Source organism: Dioszegia hungarica (assembly GCF_025882075.1).
Source record: "Dioszegia hungarica strain PDD-24b-2 chromosome Unknown MKK02contig_8, whole genome shotgun sequence".
Classification (NCBI taxonomy): domain Eukaryota; kingdom Fungi; phylum Basidiomycota; class Tremellomycetes; order Tremellales; family Bulleribasidiaceae; genus Dioszegia; species Dioszegia hungarica.
The window spans coordinates 469428-482855 of record NW_026515770.1 but is presented as its reverse complement, the minus strand read 5'-3'; the positions used below and the strand labels follow the sequence as shown (position 1 = coordinate 482855).

At 55.4% G+C, this 13428-nt stretch overlaps 4 protein-coding genes across 4 annotated transcripts; 3 read left to right on the top strand and 1 right to left on the bottom strand.

Moving 5' to 3' along the window:
- Positions 1-1152: 1152 nt before the first annotated feature.
- On the top strand, positions 1153-2221 carry MKK02DRAFT_32669 (uncharacterized protein; the record flags this gene model as incomplete). The annotated part of the gene is made up of 2 exons (XM_053088551.1): positions 1153-1608; positions 1661-2221. 2 exons carry the CDS (start codon positions 1153-1155, stop codon positions 2219-2221), a joined length of 1017 nt encoding a protein of 338 aa, XP_052944967.1.
- A 1007-nt stretch (positions 2222-3228) lies between these two features.
- Positions 3229-4633, top strand: MKK02DRAFT_43869 (translation initiation factor; the record flags this gene model as incomplete). Its single annotated transcript, XM_053092651.1, has 5 exons — positions 3229-3273; positions 3319-3430; positions 3476-4239; positions 4285-4533; positions 4586-4633. 5 exons carry the CDS (start codon positions 3229-3231, stop codon positions 4631-4633), a joined length of 1218 nt encoding a protein of 405 aa, XP_052944966.1.
- Positions 4634-5029: 396 nt separating this feature from the next.
- MKK02DRAFT_43868 (Cse1-domain-containing protein) lies at positions 5030-8963 on the top strand (the record flags this gene model as incomplete). The annotated part of the gene is made up of 19 exons (XM_053092650.1): positions 5030-5257; positions 5331-5498; positions 5553-5632; positions 5681-6002; positions 6056-6223; positions 6272-6401; positions 6448-6516; positions 6565-6674; positions 6736-6828; positions 6878-7024; positions 7082-7215; positions 7266-7381; positions 7432-7588; positions 7641-7732; positions 7785-8091; positions 8145-8318; positions 8369-8512; positions 8562-8891; positions 8945-8963. 19 exons carry the CDS (start codon positions 5030-5032, stop codon positions 8961-8963), a joined length of 2988 nt encoding a protein of 995 aa, XP_052944965.1.
- A 286-nt stretch (positions 8964-9249) lies between these two features.
- Positions 9250-12734, bottom strand: MKK02DRAFT_43867 (Mechanosensitive ion channel-domain-containing protein; the record flags this gene model as incomplete). Its single annotated transcript, XM_053092649.1, has 16 exons — positions 9250-9458; positions 9514-9672; positions 9734-9813; positions 9869-10139; positions 10186-10300; positions 10349-10565; positions 10623-10784; positions 10832-10905; positions 10951-11059; positions 11108-11232; positions 11288-11381; positions 11434-11622; positions 11672-11970; positions 12015-12472; positions 12519-12634; positions 12688-12734. 16 exons carry the CDS (start codon positions 12732-12734, stop codon positions 9250-9252), a joined length of 2724 nt encoding a protein of 907 aa, XP_052944964.1.
- Between the last annotated feature and the right edge of the window lie 694 nt (positions 12735-13428).

Here is a 13428-nt window from a genome sequence, read left to right as displayed (position 1 = left end):
CGGCACAACAAGCGCTACTACGGGAGGTGATGGAGGAAGAACGGATAGCGAGTCAGTCTGCACGGGAGGCGGAGAAGGCCGGTCAGAAAACGGAGCGGGAAGAAGTTCGGAAAGAGCGAGAACGGTCAGGCGGTCAGCCGCTGCCCCCTGCTACGCCTACTATGGCAAGTGGGGAAGCTAGACGACGGCCAAGTATATCAAGCTCTACCGCCGCAGGAATGGGCAGTGGGAATGTCAGACGGGCGGCTTCTTCGGCGCGAGCAGGCGGGATGGGCGGAGCGGGTATGGTCGCGCTAGCTGCGAATCGGTTTGCAGCGGGCAGAAGGCGCGGTCAGACATTGAGCGGGCACCAGACGGTCATTGGACTAGGGGAGAGGGAGAGGAGTGGGAGTGGAGCTATGGCGGGTAGAGAAGGGGGAGAGGGGGATAGGATACCGACGTCGGCGACTGCGCCGAGGACGGTCATTCAGGCTCAGCTGGAGCAGCCAAGAGTTGCCGTTGGAGTTAGCGGAGATACGTCAGGTTCGTCTCGGACGGGCGCGGCGGGTGGGGTAGGTGGTCTGGCGGGAATGGGTACTTGAGATGGAATGTCAGGAAGATGGCTAGGAAAATAGTCTCGGAGACTCATTCGATGTTTTTAGATGTTATCCCGAACGGGGAGGATGTAGCATAGGCAAGGTGTTTACTCAAGTCATACTGACTAATTTGACGTACTCAGTTGCTACTGGTGGCTTCACAGCGATAAGCTGCTGCGCTGGCGAAGTCGCTGACCCAGTAAACGGGTTCAGCCAACAGTCGACGCTGACTAGCACCGGATCACAAGGCTAATCGCCACTTCGACAGGTGAGTTGCTGTCTATTCGATTGGGTTTCCTTCGCTTCCGTTGACTTTGCGTCAAGGTCCGGCCGAGTACAGCTGGGTTCTAAAGCGGCCATGCCTCTTACACCAACAGTCGTAAGTGATGCAAGATCCTTACAAGCGATACCCCTTTGTGTCGCCATGCTGTAGCGCATTCAGGGCAACGGTGATCAGCTCCGGGATCCCTCGCAGGTCTGAGTGACATCAAGACCTCTTTCATCCCCTTATTACCTTACCCCTGTTTTGTCACCTCACATCGCATATCAAGCAGCAGTCTTACAACAGAACAATACGATGGAGGATACTTACAGTATTGATCGCGAGAAGATGTACGTGCGGATCGGAGATACTGGCGAATGGCAGGAGTGGGACGCCAAAGACGCGCTGGATCAGTATCACCGCAAGAGAATGGATCTTGCCGGCCAACATGAAGTCGCCCAGGCAAGTTTCTCCATCATGGTGAAGCACCGACTCTGGAACAAGGCTTTGGAGACGAGGAAACGTCTTGATACCGTCACTCAAGCTCGGCAGAAGTGGGACGCGGACGCCATCAATCTCGAGACGCTTTACGACAGGGCCGAGGGGGGGCAGATACGGCGCACGGCCAGCAGCAATCAGTGGAGAAGCCGTGAACAAGGAGAGCAGCTGAGGTGGGGCCAGCCAACGCTGCTTGCCGGTCACTCCATGCTGCCGATTGCCCTCCGTGCGTCTCGACACCCCAGTCCCCACCCATCAAGCATTACGGCGAGGGTGAGTGAGCCATACGTGATCGAAGCGGAAACGCAAAGCTGAGTGAGCACAGACTCTCCTGAATCGGGTCCCAACGGAAGTGTCCCACAACAATGGCTGGCACAGCGCAGAGGCACCTCTCATCATGCACTGGGCTGACCTCGATTGCACAGAGCAGATCTGCGAGCCCATCAGCAACACCCAGACGGTCCAAGACATACTTCGAGCTCTCAGCAGCACCGTTTTGGGTGAAGACCATCCCGTCATCCTCCGCAAAGGTTCACTTTCTGACTCCGAGGCGGACGCACTTGAGCGGCTGATCAACTCTGGCGGCAGACAGTATGACAAGCCTCCCAGGCTTGAAGATGTGCTGAAGACGACAGGGTATCCCTTCTTCGGGGTGGAAGTCTACCAAGCGCCCTTCAACGACTCGAGCAAAGTGACTTCGACTTTCCATCCCGGCGGAGTCGACTGGATTATTGGCTGGGCGGAAAGTGAGCTGAATTGCACTCAGCAAGAATGGTCACAGAGGCAGTCCCATGGCACTCGCAACCGACCGAGGTTGACTCTGGCCGTCAAGATCTCGAGCCTGTCGCCGCCTTCCGTTGACGTGACTCCTGCGGGTCCCGTCTGAGTCGTTCCACGCATCCCGAAGCCCGTCGACAATATATATGGGAACAAACTGTGTGCTTTGTACCTGATCACATACCTGTGTATGCATCGCTCCGTCCACATCGAATTGACAGGGCTCCTGGACCTCCCAGATGTGAAGCCGAGGCCCAGGTGCGCATGCCACTTTATCGCTTCTCAGCTTCGATAACCTCCTGACTGCTATCTTCCGGTGACGCTGCCATAATGTAGACCTCAGTTCTTCCATCGTACGAAGGTCTGATGCCCTGCGATCCTGCGAGACACAGACGTCAACGTACGAACGCGGGTGCCGCCACCCGCCACAAACGATTCGCCACCCACATATCACGCACGGATCTCGCTGCAACCTTGTTTGATGCCGTTTTTCGATCTCAGAATCGCGCCTCCTTTCTCCATCTCCTCTCTATTCCTCTCTCTCTTTCTACTAGTACTATACACAGTCAGAGCCATCATACATACCGCCCGCAGCTCAGACACAAGCCCATATAATTGCTAGACACGAATTTCCCCTGCTCGAATACCCCCAACAACCCCCTTACACGCCTACATCGGACCACCGGTCCCTAGCCGCCCAAGATCCCGTCGAACGCCCCCGACTTGTTGCTTCTCGCACATTCTCCTAGAGCCTTTACCGGTTCACATACGCTCGACAGATCAGATCCTCCTGGTAAGTGGGAGCCGATCTCGGTTCAGAAAGAGTTCAGATTGGGTGGATGACCTGGGTGGTACCGGAGCTGAGTGGACGCCACCAAGGGTGATAGAGGCGTGTTGGCCTCACGTCATGAGGATCCCAACGACCGCTGCCCGATAGTACCAGAGCTTTTGCTGATCTTGACAGAAAGAGTTCATGCTTTCAAACCCCCATACTCAACAGACACCGGATACTCAGTCCAAGAAAATCATACACCGTTTTCGGTCCTGAACACCGTGAGTTCTGTGACGGATCGTATGGGATCGTACCTGATAATATAGTCGTAACATCTGCCCAATATGGCCACCGTCAATATCCGTCGTAACGTTGACGACAAGTTTTACGTATGTCGAGTCTTGCCTTGAAGCGAATGTGGCTGACTTCTGCAGCGATACAAGATGCCCTCGCTGCTCACCAAGGTCGAGGGTCGCGGAAACGGTATCAAGACCGTGATCCCCAACATGGAGGATGTCGCACATGCGCTCGCTAGGCCACCGACCTGTAAGTATTGATCATGCAGCATGCGTGGCAGAGCTGATTCTGCAGACCCGACCAAGTTCTTCGGCTGCGAGCTCGGTGCTCAGACCACCTTCGCCAACGACCGCTACATTGTCAACGGGTCGCACACTGCCGAGCGCCTTCGCGAGCTCCTCGACACCTTTATCGAGAAGTTTGTTCTCTGCCCCTCGTGCAAGAACCCCGAAACCGAGTTGATCATCACCGGCAAGGGCAACAGCGAGGCGATCCACCGGGACTGCAAGGCCTGCGGCAGGCAGAACGACATCGACATGCGCCACAAGCTCACCACCTTCATCCTCCGCAACCCGCCCAAGAAGGACAAGGGAAAGAAGGGCGGCAAGCAGATGACCGCCACGGCGAACGTTGGCGGTCCCATGGTGTTTGAGAAGGGGACGAACGGGAACGTGAATGCCGAGGATGGGTCGGACGACGGTGCTCAGTCGCCTGATATCGGTCTCGCTGCCGCCGTCCCGACCAGCGGGACCGACATTGACGACGCGCTCGGCCGGTCCGACCCGATCCTCGGCAACCCCGATGCCGCGGAGGAGGTGTCCAAGAAGCTCGAAGCCCTCAACGTGGACGAGGATGACGAGGAGGATGCCAACTCGCCGTACACGGCTCTCGGATCTTGGCTCAAGGAGAACAAGACGGCCGATGACGCGGCTGTCATTTCCAAGATCAAGGAGTTGGAGATTGTCGGCAAGCACAAGGTCCTCCTTGAGATTGGCCAGCATCTCTTCACCGATGAGATCGCCAAAGAGATCGGGAAGCGTGTCTCTCTCCTCCAAGTCGTGAGTGATCTCCTCGATAGCATTGAGATTGGGCTGACGGTATAGCTGGTCCAGGCCAACTCTGAGAAGCACCAGAAGTCCCTTCTTGGCGGTATCGAGCGTCTCCTCGCCCTTTCGCCTCAATCCGAGCAGCTTCTCGCCGCTGGCACCACCTCCAAGGTGCTCATGGCGCTCTACCAGGCCGATATCCTCGAGGAGGAGGTCGTCCGACAGTGGGGCACCCATGTCAGCAAGAAGTATGTCGACAAGGACAAGAGCAAGAAGGTCAGGAAGAGTGCGGATGCTTTCCTCAAAGTGAGTACCTTTCGGATCTGTCCAGTTTTTCTCGCAGAGCTGACATCTACAGTGGCTCGACGAGGCCGAGGAGTCTTCGGAGGAGGAGGACGATGAGTAGTTTTTCGGAGTCAGGTCCGGTCCAAGCTGTATCTCGAGTTCCCTTTGCTAGCCGTCCGATGTGATGTCGAATAGTCTACGCTATGTATAAGTGTGTCTTCATTCCACCTATATGCGATGCGTGAGGTCCTAGGATCGGCTGCGACTCGCAATTAGGCCTCGCAGTCCTGCTCAAGACCAGTAGGCGGTGGCGATGCGCACGGGCATGATTTGGGTGGTGTCGCGTCGGTTGGTCGCGTTGATTTTGGGTCGCATTCCTCAACAATCTTTTGACTTCTCTTCGTTCTCTCCACTGTCCTAGTCAGCCCAACAGCAGACTATAATTATCGCCAGGACCCCTATAGCTATCAGTACCTCCATTAGACTACTTCCTCTCGGCATCAAGAAGCCAGACACGATGGCGAACCCTCTCCAAACCCTCTCGACCACCTTCTCGGCCTCGATTTCTCCTGACACCAACATCAGGCGACAAGCCGAGGCTCAGCTAAAGCAAGGCGAGGCGTCTCCGGGCTTCCTGCTCTTGCTGCTGCAGCTTGTGAACTCTGGAGAGGCAGACATCACCGTTCGACAGACAGCGGGAGTGTATTTCAAAAATGCTGTCAAGCGTCTTTGGGCTGGAGAAGAGGTGAGCTCAGACTTTGATCGTTGATCCTTGTGCTCCTTCCAAGACATCTGGAGTATGGGCTGACATGAACCAGGATGTCCAGATCGCTGCGCAGGACAAGGCGCAAATCAAGAGCCAGCTTGTACCAGTCATGATTGCGCTTGGTACACCTGCGACTGCTCGGTTGCAGAGCCAGATCAGCGAGGCGTTGAGCACGATTGCGACTCTGGACTTCCCGGACGACTGGGAGGGGCTGATCGATGTGAGCTAGCAGAGGAGGAAGTCCTATCTTCGGGAGCAGCAGCTGACTCGCTAGGAACTGGTCAACAGCTTGACCCCGGATAACTTTGTGGTCAACAACGGTGTCCTCGCCACCGCCCACTCCATTTTCCGCAGGTAAGCTGAGAGCGTTCCAGACAGAGCCACGCAAGCTGACACGCCCAGATGGCGATCTCAGTTCCGTACCGACAAGCTCTATTCCGAAATCAACCTCGTCCTCTCGAAGTTCTGCGAACCCTACTACCAGCTGTTCATGCACGTCGACCGCCTCCTCTCATCCACCGAACCCCTTCCCGCCAACGCCTCACTGCCTCTCCTTGCGCAATCGCTGCAGCTCCTTGTCCAGCTCTTCCAGGACCTCAGCAGCCAGGATCTGCCGCCTTACTTCGAGGACAACTTGACGGTGTTTATGGGAACGGCGGATGGGAGCCAGGAGGGATGGTTGAGGAAGTATCTGAGCTGGGAGCGGGCGGAGCTGAAGGGCGATGTGAGTTATCGAGCTCGCGTCCCGCTACACGGACCAGGAAGCTCACGTCTTAGGACGATGACGAGGCACCTGGACCACTCCAGAAGATCCGCGCGTCTATATGCGAGATCGCCGAGTTGTACGCCCAAAAATACCTCGACGCGTTCCCGCAGTTGGGTCAATTCGTCCAGTCGGTATGGAGCATGTTGACCACTATTGGGTCAGGGACAAGGGAGGATATCGTGAGATCATGTCCACCGAAACTTCCGCGTGCTGAACTGACATGATAGCTGGTATCTCATGCCCTCCGGTTCTTGGCGGCGGTCGTCAAGATGGGGAGTCACAGGGACATGTTCTCGTCGCCTGAGACACTGAAGGCGTTCTGCGAGAAGATCATCCTGCCAAACATGAGCCTGAGACGTGAGTTGACGCGCCCAGGTCGTCGCGTGCAAAGCTGACGCATCAGAACACGAGGAGGAGATGTTCGAGGATGACCCGAACGAGTACATCCGGCGAGATCTGGAGCCTGCGACAGGTACATCCGCTCCGGGGCCTCTCCAGAAGTCAAAGCTGACGTCGATAGATAGCGAGACCAGACGACAGGCAGCGACTGACTTCACACGGGCATTGATGGAGAACTTTGAGTCTGAAGTGACTGGAATCATCCAGGGCTACATCACCCAGTACCTCCAGGTCAGCTTGCTCTTGCTCACGCGTCTGAGGAAGCAGGAAGCAGCCAAGCTGACTTTCGCAGGACTACGCTTCCAACCCGGCAGACAAGTGGAAGTCTAAAGATACCGCCATCTACCTTCTCACCTCTATCGCTTCAAGAGGATCAACACAACAGGTGAGCTGGAACTTAACATCCAGTCCATGTAACAAGCTGACTCTTTCAGCTCGGTGTGACATCGACTAATGTCCTTGTCGATGTCGTGCAATTCTTCGGCCAGAACGTCTTCGCCGACTTGCAAGCTGCCGAGGGGTCTGTACACCCTATTCTCACAGTTGACGCCATCAAATTCCTTTATACATTCAAAAATCAAGTGAGTTGACACAAGCCTTCCATGTTGTGATCAGGAACTATCAGCTGATCTCTGTAGCTCACAAAAGACCAACTCCTCTCGGTCCTTCCTATCCTTGTTCAGCACCTCGGATCCAGCAACTACGTTGTGTACTCTTACGCTGCTATCACGATCGAACGGATCCTGTTTATCAAGGTCAACAGACAAGCACAGTGAGCTAGCCAAGACTCTACCTTCCGACGCGCTTTAGCTGATGCACCAGATTTACCCAGACCGACATTAGGCCGTTTGCACAAGACATCCTGATGGCCTTATTTGCGAATATCGAACGAGGGGGTACGCCGGAGAAGATTGCGGAGAATGATTACTTGATGAAATGTAAGCTCGTCCGCACCCATAGACGAGAGTACAGTCCAGCTGACATTCAGGTGTCATGCGGGTTATCATTATCGCCCGTCAGACCTTGACTCCGGTCTACGAAGGCATCTTGACTCGTCTCGTCAACATCCTAGGCGAGATCAGCAAGAACCCAAGTAATCCCAAGTTCAACCAGTTCTGCTTCGAGGCCGTATCTGCATTGATACGGTAAGCTGATCCAATCTCTTGATGCAACTGGACCCAGCTGACAAGTCTACAGATTCGTCTGCGAGGGTACTCCTTCTGCTCTGCCCACTTTCGAGGCCGCCCTCTTCGGCCCTGCCCAGGTCATTCTCGCCCAGGACGTTGCGGGTAAGCTGTTGTTCCCTGATCGTCGTCCATGAATCATAGCTGATTTAGACAGAATTTATCCCATACATCTTCCAGATCCTCTCCCAGCTTCTCGAGCTCCACCCGGCTTCCGAGGGTCTTCCCGAGGCATACCAAGCGCTCCTCACACCACTCCTCTCGGCTGCTCTCTGGGAGCAGCGCGGCAATATCCCCGCTCTCACCCGCATATGGCGTGCGCTCCTCGTGCGCGGGGGCAAACTCATTTCCGAAGGTGGTCAAGTGCAGGGTCTGCTGGGTATCTTCCAGCGGCTCATAGGGAGCAAGATCAATGATCTGTACGGGTTCGAGCTGGTTCAGGGGTTGTACGAGTTCTTGCCACTGTGAGCTGCCTGCTAATTATCCTGCGGGAAAGAGGCTGAAGCTGACGATGCAGTGAGGTCATGCGGCCATACAGCCAGACCATCTTCATGCTCCTTCTCAACCGACTCCAGAGCAAGCCATCGACCCAGTACACGCTGAGCTTTGTGTACTTTGTCTGCTTTGTCAGCGCGCTGGATCACGTCGGACCGGACTTGGTCATTGGCGTGCTGGACGCGATCCAGCCTGGGTGAGTCAGAAGAACGCACTGAGTTGGAAGCATCGCTAACTCTTGCTTAGGCTCTTCGGGAACTTGCACACTGGTGTCGTACTCGCCAATACCCAGAAGATGCCCATCAAATGGCGCCGAGTGGCCGAGATTGGCTTGACGCGGATGCTTTCCGCCAGTGATCTGATGTTGACCGAGGCGAACCAGCGACTCTGGTAAGCTGCTTTATGCCCGTAATGGTAAATATCAGCTTACACGATCCAGGGCACCCACCCTTATCGCCCTCATGGACCTCTTCAACCTTCCCCAGGACCTGACCTACAACGCCGCAACCAACGGTACCTCAGGCGACCTGACCGAGCTCGACCCCGAAGAATCAGGGTTCCAGTCCTCCTTTTCCAAGCTCGGCGCATCAGAATCGGTCGTCCATGATCCGTTCATGAGGATCCCGGAAGCGAAGCGGTTCGCGTCGGCCGAGATCGCGCGGGCGAGCAGGGAGCGTGGGTCAGGCTTGATTAAGCGGTTGTTGGATTCGGCGAGGGGCGCGGAGGGGGGAGCGGTGGAGAGTATCGAGCAGTACATGCTCAGCGTTGGGTGAGTTTAATCTTCGCCATGATGTCAAACGGAAAGACAGCTGACATGTATAGGGATGTTGTCTCCGCCTAGGTTCTCAACTCAACTAGACTTTAAGCTTCAAGGACCATTCTTGCCCATACTTCATAGAATGCAAATCTTAGACGACTACACATCCGTGATGGCCAGTAGTGAGATAAACAAATCAGATCATGTTGCTACAGGATTTCGCATCTCGCATCAATGTTCATGGGCATCGCATCTATCTATGTGATTTTGATGTGGCGCAAATCGTCACCAGAGAACAGCAGACCCGCTGCTGCCTCTTTTCCGTCACCTCGTTCACTCCATCTCGTAGCTTTTCATCCCCTCCCCAGCACTACTGCCGCCGAGCTACCGGGCCCGACGTCATCTCGATCGAGTCGCCCGGCTGACCATGCGCGATCCTCGTCCGGGGCGGGCCGACTGTGGGACCGTTGTCGAACGGCTGATGAGACGAGGTAGAAACCGCAGGGGTCATTGTGCCTGGCGTACCGGGTCGAGTGGGCCCGCCGAACTGCGAGGCTTCTTCGTCGTCTCCCCAGATGTCTACTTTATCAGCTCGTGCCCGCGCGCTGAGCAAAGTCTGGACGGATAAACGTACCTGCTGAACTGTCATTGACAACCTGTCGGCGATCCATCAGGCCCACACCGGCAGTAGTGGCCGCGTGGAAGGTCGGAGGCGGGGATTCAGGCTTTGACGATGATGCAGGGCCAGCAGCAGCAGTGGTCGCAGCGGCGTTGACTTGGTCCCATGGGACCACTGTTGAGTCAGCCTGGGTACGTTTCGGTAGTGACTCTTGAGCTGGCGTGATTTGACGTACTGGTGTACCGCACTGGGTCTGCAGGAGCAGGTGCCGGATCACCCGCCCCAGCCGGGCCCCAAATTTTCAGATCCGACAGACTAAGCGTCAGCTCTTCTCGGAGTGTTTGATACTGGAACTCAAGCCAACACTCACGTCATCTTCAAAGCGCAAATCCACTTGTTTCGTCGCTGCACCTTCAAAGCTCCCTGCTGCCAATTACTCTTGTACTTGATATCCGCCTTGAGCACCATCTTGCCCTGTCCGGGAATATCGTCAACAATGACATCAAATATAGGGAGATAATCGCGCCCGTTCTCCTTGACGAAGATGAGCATCCGGCCGCGTAGAGATTGGAGAGCTTCAAACGTCGTGTCGAAGGCGACCTCGAAGGAGAAGGACTCTGAAGTGGGACCGGAACGGCGGACTGAAGTTTCAGCCAGGAGCTGAATTGTAAATAGACATGTGCTTACCGTTCTCGATGATCTTGGTGGCTAGAACATTGTGCCCAATCCAGACAAATTTGCCGTCTACCCGCTTGAAGTTGGTTGAGAGCAGCTGCATCTTGGCCACGGTGTACGATTGGCCCTATCTGATCAACACGCGAACAAGCAAGGAGAAGAAAGGGCTACTCACATCGATGTCCACTCGGTCTCCGACGTCGAAGGGATGCTTGACGAAGAGGAAGATGCAAGCGAGGAGGATCTCCTGCATAGTCGTACCAATCAGCCACGACAGTCCAAGCACAAAAGTTCCGGCGGAAGTGACGAAGGAGGTGAGCCGTGTAGTGACCATGGCGGCGAGGATGAGAATGACAATGACGGCGACGATGACCATGAAGATATCGTCGAGCCTGGACGCCGTCAGCTGGTTTCTCCGTCATGATTCGCCAAGGAGATTCTAAGCTGACCGTCGAACTGCACCATCCAGATCCCGCATGCTAGCTTCCAAGCTCAAGCGCTCGCGATGGAGAGCAAGAACAGCGCTCTCAAGCTCATCTCTGGTGGCATCGCCGTTTCCATCGACGTCAAACACGCTGAAAGCGCCTTGGGCGGTCTCAAGATCCGGGAAACTAGGCAGTCAGCGTGAGCCCGCATCGCACAAGGGGCCGATACGTACAATCGGGCGATGTCTTGGATATCGAGCGCAGCAGCACCAGGCGCACGGAAAGAGTAGAAAAGTCGGCGAGCGAGCTATCCTGTAAGCTTATTACCCGATAACGGAGGAGTTGAGCGTACCGCTTTCGACTTGTTCGCAGAGCTCAGTGCGGCGGTGACCTTGTTTGCCGGTGAATTTGTCTGCAGTACACTCTGCCCAGCCATCTCAGACGCGACGTTACCGAGCGCCCTATGCAAGTCAGCTAAGCTCCCAAAGGTAGGTTGCAACACAGCTTACGTAGTAGTTGTCTGAGCTACCTCTCGAAGACCCCTCAGCGCCTTCCGAATGACCACCTTGGGCACCTGGGATCCCTTGGTCCTGCGCGAATCGGCGTCGGTAAGGGTATCAGATCGACCTGGAATCTGTCCGATAATCAGCTACATTCTAGGTCTATGCTTCCTTTGAGGTAACACTCACGTCGTGCGAATTCATGTATAGTGTAGTCAGTGCCTTAATCTGGAACTTCTGGTCGGCCAAGCGGTCGGCGTAGGAGTCCTGGTGGAATTGAAGGCTACAATGTGAGCTGACGGCCTACTCGGGGTACAAGGAGCTTTGGAACTCACGCGATGAGCTGCACGATGAGCTTCTCGATGCCGAGGACGATCGAACACAGGAAGAAACCGAATAGGAGGTTGACCATGGTCGTCAAATTGGTACGCGAATTACTGTCCGCACTCCCGCCATAATGGTTGATGATCAAAGGCGTGAAAGATATCCAGATGGCGGCCGCCCAAGGGACGAGCTTGGCGTATCTACCCATCAGCATCATCCTAGCGCCCGCGAAAGTGCCCAAACACTCACCTTCCGAGCGCCCTGATGACATCCGTGTACTTCCTCGCACTCGGTACGATGCTTCCTACTGTACTCCTCCAGACACCTGGAAGAATCAAGAACGCCGCCGTACTGGCCCAGAAACCGCCCCAGAGCACACTGAGCCAGATGGACCACCAAAGAAGTCCGACCTCCCAGACCACGGCGCCCGGGACGGATGCAAGGGCAACGATACCCGGGATCCAAAGGATGGCGAGGATGGGAACGATGTAGAAGATCCAGCGGACGATGATGGAGGAGTTGAGCGCCCAGTAGTAGAAGCGCGAAAACTTAGTATAAGCGACTGCAGACTGAGGGCAAAGAAGGGACTCACCTTGTTGGTACCGACATCGCCCTCAGCAAAGCGCAGATTCGCATCCTTCGCCTGACTGGGGTTGTATTCCTCCCATTCCGGCCGTTCCCCGAGCAAATCCCAAGATTGAGACCTGCCCGTCTTGGGCCGCTTCTTCTTCTCCGCCGACCCTGGGCCGCCCGAGTCGACGGACTGCGAGCTATAGTTGTTGCTCTGCATTGGGAGGAAGCTGAATGGACGTCGGCGAGGAGTGGTGGAGCCGGTACCAGTCTGCGGGGTGGTAGAGCGAGATTCGGACGCGTTTGCGTTCTGTTGAGGAGTAGAGGTGTCGTTTAGTGGGACTGACATGTAGTTGCGGTCGTTGCGCTCGACGTGGGGAAGCTGTGGTGAAGGAGGGTAGTGAACGCTTCGGACAGGGTTACCAAGAGGGGTGTTGGCTGCTGACGAAGGCTGAGTCGCGCCAGGAGGAAGGAAATAGCCTGAATAATCAGATCCAGCGCGTTCAAGGTGGGTAGCTTTACTTACCTCCTGATTGCGAGATAGCTGCAGGTGGAGGAGGTGTCAATGGAGTTCTGGAATCGTGTCGTGACAGCGGTACAACGTCTAGCGTTTCCGGATCGTTTCCGTCAAATGATGGGTCTCTGCAATTGATCAGCTTTAAGCTCAACCCCCAAAGGGCCCTGCATATACTTACCGCACTTGTATAGTTGGTGCGGCGCCGAGATAGTTTCTGCCTTCCATCTGTCCAGCAGGAGATGAGGACGAGCCTTGATTGTCGTACCTGTGCTGATCTGCACGCCCGCGTGTGTGAGGAGCTGGGGAGGAACGTGTATTTTGCTATACAAAGAGTGATCAGCTACAATATGATGCAGAGCCAGAGATATGATAAGGAGGGATGGGCAGTGTGTGGAGTAGAGTATTAGTGGAGCTTTTTATAGGGAGCCAAAGGAGGGGGCGACGGATCTGAAACGGTGCTAGGGGTAAAAATGGGGTTGTTGTGCTCCCACTCCTTGTCACGGCGCAAGCTACGACGATACTGCATCACTTACATAGTAATCCGTTCTTCTCACCCGCTCATCATTCGGGCTTCCACGTCCAGACATGTTGGGCCTTATACACAAAGGTGATTACGAGGTGGATGCAAGCGAAAGCGAGGAGCTAGGTCACCAAGTGCCGCCGGGAGAAAGATTTCACTCGGAGGAGACCGATGGGTGCGTGAAATGGTGTCTTCGTCGAATGTAAAGCTTCGAGTCCTTGATGTCGTGTTACAACTCGGGACAATGGGTAGCGGAAGGCAAGATGTCGTGTCAGGAGTGCACCCTAGCTGCTTGAGCAAGAAAAGTCGTGGTCGGAGGACCGTTACTCGACCATCATGAGGTCATCATCTCCCCGCGTTGCTGTGAACGAGGGTCCGCGTTACGTTCGACTCAGGGAC